The sequence below is a fragment of the Siniperca chuatsi genome, linkage group LG9 (genome assembly GCF_020085105.1).
Source record: "Siniperca chuatsi isolate FFG_IHB_CAS linkage group LG9, ASM2008510v1, whole genome shotgun sequence".
NCBI lineage: Eukaryota > Metazoa > Chordata > Actinopteri > Centrarchiformes > Sinipercidae > Siniperca > Siniperca chuatsi.
Window position 1 is genome coordinate 15,975,232 of NC_058050.1, and position 16,873 is coordinate 15,992,104.

The 16,873-nt window shown below is 39.8% G+C and overlaps 2 protein-coding genes across 10 annotated transcripts in view; one reads left to right on the forward strand and one right to left on the reverse strand.

Moving 5' to 3' along the window:
• Window positions 1–8,280, forward strand: part of fhod3b (formin homology 2 domain containing 3b) — an 88,666-nt gene extending 80,386 nt beyond the window's left edge. For 5 of the 7 annotated variants that reach the window (XM_044207554.1, XM_044207556.1, XM_044207557.1 and 2 more), the window contains 7 exons: window positions 837–998; window positions 1,111–1,301; window positions 1,534–1,726; window positions 2,894–2,917; window positions 3,314–3,500; window positions 4,065–4,226; window positions 4,393–8,280. In XM_044207554.1, the coding sequence (XP_044063489.1) occupies window positions 837–998; window positions 1,111–1,301; window positions 1,534–1,726; window positions 2,894–2,917; window positions 3,314–3,500; window positions 4,065–4,226; window positions 4,393–4,475 (1,002 nt within the window). In that variant the 3' untranslated portion in view covers window positions 4,476–8,280. The remainder of the gene's footprint in view (window positions 1–836; window positions 999–1,110; window positions 1,302–1,533; window positions 1,727–2,893; window positions 2,918–3,313; window positions 3,501–4,064; window positions 4,227–4,392) is intronic. The other 2 variants (XM_044207555.1, XM_044207559.1) reach the window with 1 other exon arrangement.
• rxrbb (retinoid x receptor, beta b) lies at window positions 7,150–16,467 on the reverse strand. 3 transcript variants are annotated; one of them, XM_044207564.1, is made up of 12 exons: window positions 16,276–16,467; window positions 14,952–15,145; window positions 13,500–13,653; window positions 13,080–13,259; window positions 12,619–12,672; window positions 10,733–10,893; window positions 10,427–10,556; window positions 9,544–9,670; window positions 9,350–9,391; window positions 9,124–9,215; window positions 8,932–9,037; window positions 7,150–8,802 (listed from the first exon to the last, which is right to left on the reverse strand). In XM_044207564.1, the coding sequence occupies exons 2-12, from the start codon at window positions 15,090–15,092 to the stop codon at window positions 8,655–8,657; spliced, it is 1,335 nt and encodes a 444-aa protein (XP_044063499.1). In that variant the 5' UTR covers window positions 15,093–15,145; window positions 16,276–16,467; the 3' UTR covers window positions 7,150–8,654. The 3 variants fall into 3 exon arrangements, with proteins under 3 accessions (XP_044063499.1, XP_044063500.1, XP_044063501.1); XM_044207565.1 differs by lacking the exon at window positions 16,276–16,467 and adding an exon at window positions 16,013–16,153; XM_044207566.1 differs by lacking the exon at window positions 12,619–12,672 and having other exon boundaries at window positions 16,276–16,465.
• Between the last annotated feature and the right edge of the window lie 406 nt (window positions 16,468–16,873).

Sequence of the window (16,873 nt, forward strand, 5' to 3'; positions counted from 1 at the left end):
TTTTTCACTTTCTCTCCCTCTGTGTCTTTTACTCACTTATTCCATTTCCTCCCACGCTCCTCCTCCTCCCCCAACTCCCCCGCCAACATATTTATTTGGCATGGATAACATTAGACTCTCTATGTGTAGAAGAATGTGCTGCCTGACTGTCTGCACCAGACACTGTCCTTCTACAGTAAAATCGCTCGTCAAGGCCTCTGCTGAACCTGGCTCTGTCTATCTGTCTGAGAGGAAAAAGGGAGGGAGGTTGTGTGATTGTGTGTTTCCTGACAGTTTGTGTTTGCCTGCCAGCTTGTGTGTAGACTTGCATCTATGTCTCTGACTGTTTTGGGGTTATATTTTAGTCTCACTTTGTGACTTTCTGTGGCCTTGCGTGTGTCTTTGTGTGCATGCATCTGTGTGTATGTCTATGTATGAGTGAACCTCTGGCAATATGCGAGCCAAAAATGCAAAAGGGAAACATAAGTCATCAACATCAAAACAAGTAGTTCCCGTAAATAATGGCTGCATTTATATTTTGCAGTAAGCCATTTAAAACTGGCAGAAGAACAAGGGAGATCCTGTTGGGATTATGTCTTTCATGATATGTTCTGGCTTTTTTAGCTCCGCTGTGGTGAGCAGAACAATCGGTCGGGTCTGAAGTAGATTGTGGTTTCTGATAATCACTAGCCTAATGAATCTACATATCTACACTCCATTGAGCCCTTTTTTCTGACTGTGCCAAAAAGGAAATTCACTGCAATTTGGTCCTCGAGTAGGGGCTTTTGATTTTTAATTTCAGACAGTTGTTTTCGTCCCATATTGTGACTGTTGCTGTGTATGCATGCATCTCTAAGGCTAAAGGCTTTGAGCTGAGTTACTTGGAGAAAGTCCCGGAGGTGAAGGACACGGTTCACAAGCAGTCCCTGTTGCACCATGCCTGCTCCATTGTGGTCGAGAAGTTTCCAGACAGCACTGACCTCTACTCTGAGATAGGAGCTATCACCCGCTTGACCAAGGTTAGCCCTGTTTACTTTCTAAAAACTCATTAAACAATTTCTCCACAGTAACAGTTTGTTACTGGTAGCAGTAAATGTCTGTGGTGAGTTCTGTCTCTGATACTGTTGTCAGGTGGACTTTGACCAGCTTCAAGACAATCTGGCCCAGATGGAGCGAAGGTGCAAAGCATCATGGGATCACCTCAAGGTCATTGCGAAACATGAGATGAAACCAGCATTGAAACAAAAAATGTCAGACTTCCTCAAAGACTGTGCAGAGAGAATCATTATTTTGAAGATTGTACATCGGAGGATAATCAACAGGTATGTTCAGGTGTAGATCAAAGACTCCGTGCTGGATTAGATTAAACATTTCTTCCATTTTGCCAAAACTTTATATATTGTCACTAGTATTTATATCTGTTTCAAAGGCATTTACAACCATTTTTCTTGTTCATTCATGGTGACTTTTCGTTACTTTTTGATGCATGTTTAAACTTTGTTTCCGCCAAAGGATCTCTGTACGATGATGCAATGTTTCTCTACACATCTGCAGGTTTCATGCTTTTCTGCTGTTCCTGGGCCATCCGATATATGCAGTACGTGAGGTCAGCATTCATCGCTTTAGCAAGATCCTGAGTGAATTTGCCCTGGAGTATCGCACAACAAGAGAGCGCGTGCTACAACAGAAACAGAAGAGGGCCAACCACCGAGAGAGGAACAAGACCAGGGGAAAAATGATAACAGATGTAAGTGCTCTTCACCACGAGCAAGAGTCACACATACACTTTCTCCATTTCCTGATCCTCGTCTTTGTTTAGTTTGTACTTTCTCAATTCTATGAAACAATATGAGCAATCCCTAGACACTGGTTATATCTTTAATCTGGTACATTTGTAATGACATCAGCATAGTTCCTCGGTATTCACATGTATAGGTTACTGTACCAACAATCAGTGAGTTGTTTTTAGTGTATCTCATTCTGTATCTGCAGCAAGCTAAGAAAGGCCAGAGCAAACACCTCCCTGTATGATTAAAATCCCTTAAACCCTGAGGAGTCGGCTGCCTGGAGCGGACTCCACAGCAAGCTTTGGCAGGGGCCCCTTCCTCTTCAAAGGGACCCTAATTCAATCACTGTGTGAAAATTCAAACCTTTGGATGTCCCTGAAGGAGAAATAACGAGGCCCACACCTTAACCACACTTACAATGTTTTTTATGGTATAGGGGGTGAAAATTTTATAGTAATTTTGATGTTTAAAGAAATAGTTTCACATTTTGTGAAATACCTGTATTCACTTTACTTTACTTTCACTTTATTGCCAGTAGTTAAATGAGAAGACTGATACAACTCTCTCATCTGTTTGTTCAAAATGACACTGGAGCCAACATCCGGTTAGCTTAGCCGAGCATAAAGATTGAAAGCAGGGGGACACAGCTAGCCTCGCTCTGTCCAAAGGTAACAAAATCTGACTACCAATAATCCCAAGTAAAAACACAAAGTTATTTTTTGTACAGATCAAATAAGGCATAACCAGGTTAGCTGTTTCCCTGTTCCCAGTCTTAATGCTAAGCTAAGCTAACCAGCTGCTTGGTTCAGCTTCATAATTGCTGTATGTAGTGTGGTATCAATCTTCTCATCTAACTCAGCATAAAAGCAAAGAAGCGTATTTCCCAAAATGTTGAATTATTCCTTTAATATTTACAACACAAATCAAGCATTACATGAGAAAATGCTACAACCTTTGTAAAACCAATTAGATAACTTGGTAGTGTATGTTTATCAAACTGAAAACTTAAAGACTGTTTCCTTAAAAATCACTTTGTAAATGAAAGGTTTTCACTTGATACCAGCAGTATACTGTATTTACAACACACCTTTTGGCATTTTTTTCTTCCATTTCCTTTATCTCTGTAGAGTGAGGATGACGATGATAGTGAGGTACGGGGGTAACTTTGTGTGCAAACAAGTGCATGTGAACTTTGTTGTGACTAACATTCAACCAGAATGTGTTGTCATAACTTTGAACAATAACTGGTGTGTTCATGAGGATTAACAAAGGACAACAGTCACGGGGAAAAGGGGGATTCTGAATTTTTTTGTTTGTGTCACAGAATAAACAGCACTTAAAATGTGTATGTGGCACTTTTGACTCTAGTCTGGAAAGTGCTGTGTCACTAGTAAAGATTAACCTGTATGACAAGTTTGATATTTATAGCTTTTCCTCGTGTTTCTTCCCAAATACTAAAAGTGCCAGAGCATGGAGCTGAGTTTTACCATCTCCTACTAATAAAATGTCAGATATTGTAATCCTGAGTGTCTTCCCCCACCCTCCAGAGTGGTAAATTTGGCGGAGCCCCATCAGACACACAGGAGAGCCAGCCTCAGGGTATCCAGTATGCTGAAGATGCAGCTGAACATGAGAACATGAAGGCCGTGCTGAAGAGTAGCCCGCAGGGTGGAGAGAGTGGGACGTCCACGGTGCCCGGCCTCCGTACTCGCACCAGAGCCAGCAGCACCAGAGGTCAGTCTCATAAACATACTGTTACAGCCCATAGAGCTTTTATATTAATATCATCATCCATCCATCTAGTACACTGAGATTACATTCCTCTGTTAATCCAGGAGCAGAACAAGAGCATTTTAGTTTTACTGAAGTAATTCTACCTGAAACCTTTAAGCTAATCTTTCACTAGAACTGGTATTTTTAGCCACACCCTGACTTTTCCTCTAGCGGCACAAGAGGTTCACATTTGTGGTTTTGAGTGAAATGTATTCACAACCATTGGATGGACTGCCATGAAAGTTTGTACACACATGTATGTTCCCCTCAGGATGAATTGTAATAACTTTGGTGATCCTGAACCTTTTTCTCTAGTGCCATCAACAGGTCACCATTTCAATTTGTCCAATACTTTTCTTTATGACTACATCCCTGCACTGTGCTAAATGCCTCAGTTGTACTTTGTTTTTAGTGCTAGTAAGTAAATTTTAGCATGCTAACCGCTAAACTAGGATGATGAACTTGCCTGCTCTACTATACAATATGTCTGCTTTTTTCTTATCCATTCTGACCTTATTATTTTAGGGCGTGTTCCCCCATGGTGCTCTGCCAATGATGACCCAGTGAACTGCACAGATGATACAGCTGATGAGATCATGGAGAGGATTGTTAGGTCAGCCACTCAGGGGCCCAGCCAGCGGACGCAACCTCGGGAGAGGAGACGATCCAGAGCCAACAGAAAATCCTGTGAGTCATGTCAACTATTGGACAAGTGGCATAATTTATTATGATGCACAGAGGAATGCTATCAGCTGCATGTGCTAACACTGTAATAATACGCTTGTCAAAAGCTCGTACTTCTCACAGTTTGTCATTCTTCACTTCGCCTTTATTTTTCTTTCTGCCTGCACAGTGAGGAGGACACTGAAGAACGGTTTGACAACAGAGGAGGCAAATGCTCTTGGCTTGTCCAGTGGTTCAGAGATGCAGGTGTGAGCTGAACATAAAGACATCTGGAAGCCCTTTCACTGCCCCTCCAATGCCTACACCCAACCTGGTAACCCGCTCCACTCTGGCTTGGGACTAACCCCCACCCCCACCCCCCCTAGCTTTGATGAGTTGACCTCATCTTTGTGCATTTGGTTTACATCGGCTTGACACAAGTGCTTCCTGAAGAGAGTGGATAAAAGGCTGGACAAGATTTTTATTCATGAACTGACGGGCTGAGAGAGCAGAAACAGCGCTGCGTTCAAACCACTAAGCTTTGCTATTGCTGGATAAACATCCATGATCTGCACTCACAAGGATCAATCACAATCATCCTTCGAACGTGACATTGCATACAAACACCCGCGCAAAAGTGTGTGTTTTTTAGGCCGAGGGCATCAAAAGAGTTGTGTATGCTTCAGCCTCCGTGGCCTTGATTGAATCCAAAGGGCAAGAAGTGTAGTACAACACCAAACTCTCCACTGCTTGGATTTAGTCAGCTCTGCAGCTTTAGTGACACATTCAACTGAAAGACATTGCATCTATTGAATAGATGGCTTTGTGCAGAGGGTTATTCTGTTGTATACTACTGTGGTAGTTTTGTGTTTCTTTTCATTTTGCTCAAGAAGGTGCTCAAATAAGGAACAATTTGCACTGGAATGGAATGTGAAATCCTTGACACTGATGAACCACTCTGACATCTAAATCTGAAAATATACCCAACAGTTTAACCAGCAAATCAACAGTAGCACAGTTTTTAACGTCTAATCAAAGTGGACAGATTCAAGGCAGATGTGCATCTAAAGCTTTGTCAAGTGTCTGTTAGTTGACTGGATAAGAAGGAATTTATCAGAGAAACAGTGCAGATAAAGATCACAGTTAACAGTTCAGTTACTGTGGGTAAGACCAGTGATACCACTAGTTTCAGACTAATGCTCATCATGCAGACATTTTTAGCTTAAACAAATGTAGACAAGTTGCATTATGTGACCTATTCTCACAGTTGGAAACAGTTTGAGGAGGGCAGGTGCAGTGTTTCAGGTGAGCAATCTGATGAGTTATGTAGTTTTTTTTTCTAGAAACTATGAGCTGCACATTTCAGAGTGCCTTTCAGAGACAGTTATTTATTAAGATGTTTTCAGGGACATATAATCAAGAAAATGTTACTACAGATGTGCAGTCCGTGAGGGGGTGAGAGGATAATATTGCAATGTACATCATTCACGAGCTGTGATTTATTTTTAACCAGTGTTTTTAAACTTGTCCGGGCAAAAGTTCTGTTTTTTTCCATGTTATGTCTTGGATCAAATAGTTTGTTATGAAGATAGCTTCAAAGTATTTATGACAACTTAGGGATTGGTTATGCACATTAGTTGTATCCTGTTGCCTTACTGTAGAATATGGACATGCGTTGTCCCACTCTAGTCGAGATCTAGGTAAAATATAAGAATTAAACAATAGACCAGGCCAAATTAATGTGCAGTTAACCTGGCATCACTGGAGATCTCGGTTTGTCATTCAGAGGACATAATGGAGTATTCCTTCACTCTCTAACTATGAATGTGAACATCAGGGGTTACATGATAATTAGCAATATGGATGCACATAAAATCTCCATTATTTATCTCTTTTAAAACATGTAAATCTGTATTGAAGTGAATAAGAAGGAGCCTGCAGTTTCATTTTTTGATTATGTAGGTATGTTTTTGAACTATTGATGAGCTCATTCTGCGATTAATTAATTTGCAATGGCCTTGGCTAAATGTATAACATGCATAACTTCAGTTTATATCATGGCAAGGTAAATGTATCCACTTTTCACTGTGATGGAAACATAGCCATTGAGAGAAACAAGAATCTAGCGCAACATCATGATAAAGCTACATAAAACCACACCAGCAGTCCATGTTTTTTTGTTTTTTGTTTAGAATTTACTGAAACCTATTCAGCACCTTAGACTCAATGTGTAGCATGGAACTTAGTAGTTATGTGGGGAGGAGCTCATAAAGTTTCCCAGATTGTACTGATTTTTGTCAAAAACAAGACAGATGTGTAAAGTAATATAGGGGAATGCTGTAAAATGGTGTACATGTCACGACAATGTCTGTTCTTTTTTTGATCCATGTGTAGAATAGTGTATTATAGACTAAAAGCAGTATTATTCTAAATATAATTTAAGCAAACCAAGCCATGCATGGTTTAAAAGGTGTCACTTCTGCTTGTTACAAAGAGAGGTTCACTTTGGTTCTCAGAGCTGTAGGGTTTGTGTGTGTGTTATTAAACCTTTTTACTTCAGACTGAAAAGTGAACTAATGTGGTGAAACACACAGTGAGGAAATTCACCTGCTAGTCATGTGGAATCCCTTAGAAGCCTTTTGATTTCATTGCACTCAACATTTTCTTTTAAATTTAACATTAGCCCACCATACACACACACATTGCTGCCTGTGCCATAACATCACTGTGGAACTTGGTATCAAGTGCTATACAACCAAGGCTTCTATTGCATCTATGCCCACAGCAAAACTATATAACTACAATAAAAAGGCTCATTAAAACATCTTTTGACAATTTTTTGTTTAATCATTTTTCAATTGTGTTGTTTTGCCCTAAAATCTGAGTTTCCTCCAGGGAAAAATAAGTGTCACATCTAACACTTTTGGAGAAGAAAAAGCAAACAAAAAAAACTTAAGCCTCTTTATTTTCAATCCACACAACCCATGCTTCAAGTCACTTAATGTTCAAGAGCATATCGAGGTCGGTGACAAGCTTACAGCTCATCTGGTGATAACACATGGCCATCATAAAGACCTCATTTGGTCTTGTTTAAAATTCCTATATGTCAACAGGTGTTATGGATCTAAATGTGATTATGGTTAGCTTTTAATAAATTGCAGAGACATTACAATGAACCAGACAGCAAAAAAAAAGGGTGTGGGGGGTAGGAAAATACAATGAGCATCAAAAAAAGAAAAGCACACAAAATAAAAATCAGCTGAAACAGTCTCAGCAAATCCAGTGCAACCCAAGACATGTTCTGCTTTATACTAGCTGAAAACTAAAAACAAGGGCACATATTAAGAATTATATAATTTGTATCTCCTGATCATAATTCAAATTTGTCAATATACATGTTCCCTGAACAATTACTTTTGCACAGTACCTTAGAATTGTATAGATAAATTACAAAATGGAGTATTCCCTTTCCACCAGACATGATTTACTTTGTAAAACCCCTGAATGACTGACAGACAGAAAGCTCTTATGCAGTTTACATTTTATATTGCTACATTTTTAACAAAGATTAACAAAGGGGATTTTCAGTTTTGCATATTTTCTTAGGTTTGTGGTTTGGTGTGCGTCTGCACCAATAATGTCAAATTATCTCTGAAATAGCACCAAAAGACAAACGCCTGACTATTTACAGGCCAGGCGTTTATTCAAAGTCTGTTTTAGAAATAGTACATAGCAAGTGTGCAGTGCAGTTCAATCGTTAACCACCAAGTGATTAGATTTATAAAATGGCAAAGAAGTAAACAACACTAACTTTATATTACCAGACACATAAAGCTGATCCTCAATCAACACAGACAAGTCGGAACCTTACAGTTTCAACCACTGACTTGTCTTCTATCGCAGGCTCACTGTTAGGATTTAATCTTCTGCAGTGGATACAAGTAAACTCAGAGCTGCTGTTGGACAATAATATACTTTTAGATCTGGCTTGAATTAGAAATTATAAAAAGAAGACTGCATCCTTAAAGCATACCCATGGTTCAGGTTGCCTTCCTTAAAAAAAAAATTTAAAAAAAGAGGTTTTAGGGATCTGTTCAGTTCGAGAAACAACTGAAGCTTAACATTTGAGGTGTCTAAAAAGCTTATATAAAAATGTATACCCAAATTATAGCTCCTGTAAGGGAAATATGTAAATGTTTACATTTTTAAAAATACCTTTTTTTTTTTCTTTTTTTTTAAAACCATAGTTACTCATGAAGTTATTTCAACATATAGCACCAGCTTGTAGATCATGCCAAGCCTTGGGTTTGGTCTAAAGAGCAAATCTGCGCTGCACTAAAATAGTGTAACCCAGACAGCAGTGAGACAAATTGACAAATCTTCAAAGAACTTAAAGTGCCACTCCAGTCCCACTCCAGCTATCTAAACCTAGCCACAGTACGCGTTTCCTATCTAAGACAACTGATGGGGAGCTTCAAGCATTTCCATGAGGAAAGTGTCAATAGGCGTGTCACCAATCAGCTTGAAGAAGAAGAGATGCTCCAAGCACTTCAAGCCAATGGATCGCAGTGCTGGCAGTCGAAGAAGGAGCTTAGCAAACCTGTGGGGAGCAAAGATATTATTTTGTTTGACAAGAAACTGTACACCAATGATGTTTAACTTTGACATTGTAAAATGAATGCAGTAGAGTGAAAAACCACACTATGCTGAGCTTGCTGAGGACCATTACCTTCCCTGCTGCTCTGGGTATTTCTGTTTGCAGTAGGCTTCCAATGATGCATAGACCTTTTCTCTAAGGAGCTCCACCTCACTGGTGTTGGAGAGCCCTTTAGCATCTGCAAGAATATATAGAAAATATTTCCATTAGCGGCAAGACACATGTTTAATCTTTCTTATTTAGATATCAGCATTGCGCAGGCACCTGGGTTGAAGAGAACAATGGCTCGGAGACATCCCAGCTCTGTTTTGTCCATTTGCATATCTCTCATTTTATTGACGAGCTCGGTAAGGACCCTATATAATGACACATTTTGCAAAGATTTTTCAAGAAGGTTTCAGAGTGTAAAATACAAAGAGCATAATGACAAAATTACACAAATTTCATTAACTGAGACACTCATATTAATATTACAAAAGAGTCAAATTACCTGTCAAATATGGCGCCGACCTCTGCACTCTGCACACTCTCCCTGTGTTTATATATATATATATATATATATAAATAAAAATAAAACCAGTTATTATGCAGACACCCCACATATGTGAAATAAACAGAGGCATTACAGTTAGTTGCAATTTATATCAGAGTATGCTGGCAATTTTTTTGTCTCCATAGATGTACCTGTCAAAAATGGCTCCAACTCCTGCACTGTGTGCACTGTCACGCTGCAGCTCAGAGGCCAGGAGAACTCCATCCTTCACGGCAATGGAGCGATGGGAGAACGAGGCGATGAGGAGCTCATTCCACCCTGACAAATAACATAGAATTTAACACATTACAGTAGTTCTTAAGGTGAAACCTGAGGTTCAAACCAGTACTATAAAAACGCTGTTTTGATCTCAGTGCGGCTGTGTACACCATTCCCTGCGTGCTCCTGACACATCAGGATGTACTCCCACTGTTGCAACCACTTGCTAGCTACGTACCAGCTCTCTTTGAGATTCACTTCCATTGGGTGTGCCAGTGCGCCAGTGCAACACACTAAACAAAACTGAAGTTATTATTGACGGTTGTCCTTTTGGAAAAAATAACTCTTCGGGACATCACATAATAACCTGAACAGTGACTAGAACATAATGTCTCCACATCAGGTGCCACTGCTCACATGACAACCAAACTGGTTGTAGATTATGCACTGTATGAGGCTGCTGTTATTTCAGTACCTAGGCTCACACTCTTCTTTACTAAAATCTGTTTTTAACTAGGATATAAATATTTCCTTGTGTTTTAACTTTTAACACATTGTAGTTAATTTTAGAGTTTATTTATTTAAATGTACAAATACAAAACAAAACAGTTCCACACAGCACTATGTTAGATAGCAGTGTCATTGTATAGGACAGCTTTACATTGAAACAGACTATTTAAGCAAGTGTTCTTGGCCTTGTTACTCTTTCAGAACTGTACTGCAACATTCATAATGTGCCTCTGATAAACTTGCAAAGACACTGCACCTTCAAAAATTTTGAAGGAATCATTCATGACTGCAGGTGCTCAATCATACCTGCACGCAGGAGAATGACCTGGTCATCAAGGGGCAGTTCGGAAAAATGAGGGATTCTCTTTGCCCACTCCACCAAGGCAAACAGCTGTTTGTCTGCAGTCTGACAGATGTTGGTAACTGCATCATGGGGCTGAAACCAAACAATGCATCACATTTACTTAGTTGTACATAAAAAAAATACTTCCAGCAATTAGAGCAAGCCTGTAAGCCTCTAAAAACATGAGGCCTAAACCCATCATGCTACCGTGAAAAACAGATGACTGACAAAGATACTTATATAAATCTATTGATGGCGATGTAACTCACAGAGTTGCCTGCAGAACCACTATCAGAATGAAGCTCAGTCTTCTGCTCCACAGCAGTCTCTGCCTCTAAAATCTTCTCCACAGGCATCTCCTCGTTCACTCCGACACTGAACTCCAGCTCTCCTTCGCGCTCTCGGTTCCTCTGGCGCTCCTCCTGGACAGCTGCATCAGACAAAACATAAGGAGACAGTGGTTGGGGGGGGAGAAAAGGTAAATACTGAAGAATGAGAAGACTCTGGGGAAAAGAAAAATGTAAACTGATGAATGTATGGGTTAAAGAGTGATATTATGCTAAATGCTCTGCCTCTTTGCAGGGTTTTTGCTGCATTGAGAAAGTCAAATTCTATACTGTCTTCACAAAAATGTAATCATGTCAGTCAATTATAACTGAAATGTAGAGCTGGCAATCTCAACATCTCTTTCTCAGATGAATTTACTTCCATTATCAAGTATAGTAACTGGCAAGTTGAAGTTAACATGCATGAGCTTGTTATTAACATGCCCTAGAGTTAGCTTACATGCATTAGCTTAATGTTTCACAATCAAATACTAAATGGTTAAAGATAGAATCACAGTGCATCTAAAAATCTATTGTTTTACGCACCCCTACTGAAATGGCAGCATTATTCCAGAGCAGTGCTGTCCTAACCAGCACAAAGCACCATAAAAGACAACAGACTAGCATGTGAAGTTTGCTAAAATTTAACAGCAGTAAAACAGTGAGGCCACATCCACACTACTACGTTTTCTATTTAAAAACGCATGAGTTTTGCTACGTTTACACCTAGCGCCCACATTACTGCTGTGTTTTCAAGCCCCGAAAACGGAGAAGTTTGGAAACACTGCTGGCACCGTTTTGGATTGAAAACTCTGGGGTTGCGTTCTAGTCTGGACGTGCAGACCCTATCATGTGTCCCTTTTCCGAAACAAAAAACAAAGACATCAGCCTCAACTACCAGTTGCTCATTCAACATGGATAACAAATTACAGATGTTGCTGACCTTTTTGTCTATGTCTCGTCATCGGTCCAAGCAAAGAAATCTCTGGTCTTAGTTTGCCATTGCTATTCTTTGTTAGCAGTATTTAGTATAACTGAACATCCACTGGCAGAGTAGACAATCTGCTTCCTGTTTACACCAGCATTACGTGATATGCGTTTTCAGGAGTGTTACTATGGACCAAGATTATTTCTGAAACGGGGCTGAAAAGCTCATCTGGACGGGGATCGTTTTTTTCGAAAACGCAGTAGTGTGGATGTAGCCTGATTCTATGTTATCTACAGCAACCCAAAAGGAGATTGTGATCACAGTGAGGTGGAAGAAAAGAAGCTGTTGTCTAATCCAAAAAATAAAAGTCATAATCTCTGACACTGTAACATATAATCTACCTATCTCACTGGCAGATCAGACACTGCAGCCATAACAAACTGACATGGGAAGGTGATTTAACTGGTGGCAGAGCAGGCAGACTTTATGTGCCTAAATCTGCAGCCAAAATTGGAGCTGCTGCGACTTAGTGGCAACACCTCTCATAATACTTGTACCGTATACTATACACATTTAGGATACTTAAAACTGATCTTGTGGCCTATGAAGGCATTAACTAGAATGTGATTCAATATATTCTTTGCTGCTTCAACACTGATCCATTAGATCAGATTATAAATAGTTAAACACATTCAGCAAACAACTACAGCTGTCTGACTGCTTATTGTATAATGTAGTCTATCATGACAAGGCAATATACCACAGCAATCCTCGCTCTCAATCATGTCTGGGTATGTTTGCACACATAAATCCCCCAGTCAAAATTTTGCATGTCTACCACAACAGGCTAATTTTCTAAGTAACATCAAAATACAGTATCTTTAAGATTTCAATGACATACTCATCCATCCCTCATCTTTTCCATCTTCTTTTATCCACTTTACATGTTTGATCACTATTGAAAGATGGAGAAAGGGCAGAATAGGAGAAAATGAAGAGAAGAGATGGAGAGGGGTTAGTTATATAAACCAGCCCCAATACACCCGTCTCTACCTTTTAGGTTATCTAATCTAGCATCCGCCCTCACCTACGCCTGAAATACTCTACTAATCCAATATTACTTAATCAATTTAATTGGGCTTCCTTTGGCATAATTACTTATTTTAAGAAATCTAATTGACTGCCAATGTTTAAATCATTTTAAAAATATATATTTAACTATGTTGCAGAAAACGCCAATGTATGTCACCTCAGTATAATTGCATGTAAGACAACTCGCAACAAAACGTGTTCCTAAATCTTCATTAGCCAAACAGCCTCTTAAAATGAACTTAAACCTCTACTACCCTGTTCCTTGCATACCTTCCCTCTTCATGCCCATGGCCAGGCACTTCTGGTAGCGGCAGTACTGGCAGCGATTGCGCTGGCGTTTGTCGACCAGGCACTCTTTGTTATCCCTGCAGGTATAGCTCAGGTCTTTACGCACAGTTCGTTTGAAGAAACCTTTACAACCCTCACAGCTGTACACTCCATAGTGCTTGCCTGTAAATAACACAAATTAAAAAAAAGTAAAGTTAGAGGCTGATGGGGAGATCAAAGACAACATCAAAGTGAAGGCAACACATTTTGTATTTTTATTAGTAACAGTGACTGAGATCCATTTTGATAAAATGCTGATGAAACACAAGAAAAAACATCTGACAGTAAGGGATTAGCCACACTAAAATTGCCATGAGCTGACGTTTCACTTCTGCTAATCCAGCCCTTAATGCATTCACTCACCAGAAGAGCGGTCTCCACAGATAACACACAAGCGTTTCTGAGACAGCATTAGTCCAGGGCTGTGAGGTGGCATGGGCCTCAGGCCAAACGGAGGCTTGATATCTTCTGAACTGCTTATTGAGTGCATCACTGATATGGGTGCTGAAGAAGAGATCTGGACACACAGTGCAACCAAAAAATAATAATTAAAACACCATAATCAGAATCAGAAATACTTTATTGATTCCCGAGGGGAAACTCTTTTGCTACAGCAGCTCACCTGTATGTCAGTGCACACAGGAATAGAAGTACTAAGCAAAAAAAATATAATACACTATAATACATGTCAGAAAATAAATTAAGTACCAAGTGGGTATAAGTATAAAATAAAATAAGTGTGAAGTAAAAAGTGGGTTTACCGGTTGATGATAATAATACAGTACAGGTAACAGTGCATGAACTGCCAAGTGTAGCTTATTAAGATTATAATGAGACCGAGGATATTGCACAGCAGTAATCGGGATACGAATAAATATCAATATCAATAAATAGGGAATTTTAAACTGAAAAGAGTATATTGCACAGGAGTATTAACACAGAATATTGCACAATTATGTCAAGTAATGCAGAGATGTAATGATCAATGTCCAGTTTAGTGACCTAGGGTCATACAGACTGACACTTAGAGGGAGGAGTTAAAGAGTTTGATGGCCACAGGCAGGAATGACTTCCTGTGGCGCTCTGTGGTGCTTTTTGGGGGGGATGAGTCTTCGGCTGAAGGTGCTCCTTTGCTTGACAAGCACATCATGGAGTGGGTGGGAGACACTGTCCAAGATGGCATGTAGTTTGGCCAGCATCCTCCTCCCTGACACCACCGACAGAGAGTCCAGCTTCACCCCCAGAATGTCACTGGCCTTACGGATCAGTTTGTTGAGTCTGTTAGCGTCCGCTACCTTCAACCTGCTGCCCCAGCATGCGACAGCATACAGGATAGCACTGGCCACCACAGACTCATAAAACATCTTCAGCATTGTCCGGCAGATGTTGAAGGACCTCAGCCTCCTCAGAAAATAGAGGCGGCTCTGGCCCTTCCTGTAAACAGCTTAAGTGTTCATGTAATGTATCTGGTTAATTATGTGCAATGTTAAATGAAGACACTGCTTTTTGTTTGTATGACTAATTAGTCATCTTATTCAATACCTGATAAAAAGGATTTGGCATCAGTGTGTCCAGTATGCATACAAATGCTTCTGGCAACTAGCACTATCCAAATGTGCCTCCTCCTGTAACAATTCACTGCACTGTACACATTGTAAAAAAAAGGCATTGTAGTGTACCCAAAACTAACATGTGTAACCTCTTCCCCATGTGAACTAACACCAGAAACCTACAACTACAGCAGATGAAACTCTTAAATACAAAAATGAAGTGCACTGTGACATAAATTCACAGACTGTAATGGCTGTCAGTTACCTGGCTGTTGCTGATGGGTCCAAATCCCAAAGAGGGTGAGACCACTGGGGAGTTAAGTGAAGGACTGATAACAGAGAAAGGAGAACCCAAGATGTTGGTGGGGCTGTTGGAGGCTGAGCTGTTGGGCTGCTGTGAGGACATGGCTAGTAAGCTACCCAGTGGAGAGGATGATGTCCCGTCTGAAGGATATCAATCTGAGGGTAACACAAAAAGGATATTATTAGCTCTACAAAGTTTTCTGATTGACCTTACTTTAAACAAACACCTGTCTTTGCATTAACTGGCTGTGATTGCAAGTAGAGCTGTAAACAATTACTTGATAAGTCCATCAGCAGAATTTTAATTGTCAACTATTTCAATAATCTATTATTAATTTATGTAATTTTTCAAGCATATCTGCCAATCACTCTCTGGCTCTGACATTTGATTTGCTCAACTTGGACTTAGAGAAATTGTGATGGAATCGATTAACCGAGAAAATAATCGTTAGTTGTAGCCCTGGCGTAGGACACTGACGTTGACTATCACATTTTCCAGCAGTTAACGTTAGCCAGGCTATCTATTAAAATAAAACCCTAAAATAAACCTGACACGTATTCATTCTCACACAAGAAGATCGTTTTGATGGACGAATATGATTGGAACCATTAGCTGAATTAAAGCCCAAAATCCAATAACGTTAGTCAGTGTATGTTAACGTTAGCTGGCCCCCGTTGGCATCGCAATAACGTTAACGTTACACGTTTGCTAAATGATGCTAACGATACGCAGTAACGTTGACATTAACGTGGAGAACAGCACTACGTAAAAGTGAAACAGCAAATAGAAGTGCCAGTGTCCATGAGTATTTTCATGAATAAATATTAGTACAATGTACTTAAGTTACTGATCGTAACTCATAAATGATACCCTACGTTTTATTTTACCGTTAGCTAATTAGCTAGCTACAAACCCATAAACGCTCGGAAGAACCTGGCTACAGCTAACATTAGCTTTGGTTGCCGTACGTCTGACTGATATTGGATTCTGTAACGTTTCGTAAAACTACAATTTAAGCATACCCCGCTAGTCATCAAAAAATGTGGAGCTTGGTAACTCGGCAGCCATCGAACCACTTCAATAAATTCGCACAACTAGCGTAATGTTTTCTAGCTAGCTAAGATTAGCTTCTTAGCTGCAATTACGGCTAACTTAGCTAATATAGCTAATATTAGCTTGATGCACGGCTCAGGGTGATAGTCTGAAGAAGCAGTTGTTGACAAAATAGCTCATGGTAACGACCATGAGCTATTTTGTCAACAACTGCAAGGTTGGAATTACTTACCAGATACACCTTCGACGCATAGTTGAAAACCACTTTACTGTACTTGTAATCAGACAAGCGCCAGACGCCGACACTCAGATCCAGTTTACTTCAACTTGACGCTGCTGCTGCTGCTGCTGCTGCTGTTGTTGTTTACAGGCCATGATGGCTCAGTGCCAGTATCCCTTGAGCCAAAATGTCTCATATGGGACCACCCATAACAGCACTGTCATATGACACTCATGCAGTAGGCTATATGTTCAGTTGATGATGGATTATTTCATCGGGCTGATTTTGGTTCATTGTCCATTCTTTCATAATTGTGCGCAATATTTGAACAATTGCGTGAAAATTATGCTTAATTACATGTATTGGTTTGTTATAACCTTTCCACTATATATTGTTCTGGAATTGAGTAAATTGCCTTCCAAAACAAATATACTCATACACACACCATCAAACTGTTCAATGCACAAAACATTGTCATAATATGGTATATCACTGGTGCATTCAAGGTGACGTCATGGAAAATGACATTCTGTGACACAAGATTCATACCGGGACAAATTAGGGGAAATCATCATTTTGGTTATGATGAGGAATTGGTAAATTCAAATAT

What these genes read in the sequence shown, in the direction of transcription:
- rxrbb (XM_044207564.1), bottom strand. Translation starts at nt 15,092, where the DNA reads ATGTCCTCACAGCAGCCCAACAGCTCAGCCTCCAACAGCCCCACCAAC. An exon ending in CTGTGGAGACCGCTCTTCTG is followed by an intron (nt 13,260 to 13,499) that starts GTGAGTGAATGC and finishes TGTTATTTACAG; the next exon opens with GCAAGCACTATGGAGTGTAC. An exon ending in AAAAGATGAGGGATGGATGA is followed by an intron (nt 10,894 to 12,618) that starts GTATGTCATTGA and finishes TGTCTGATGCAG; the next exon opens with CTGTCCAGGAGGAGCGCCAG.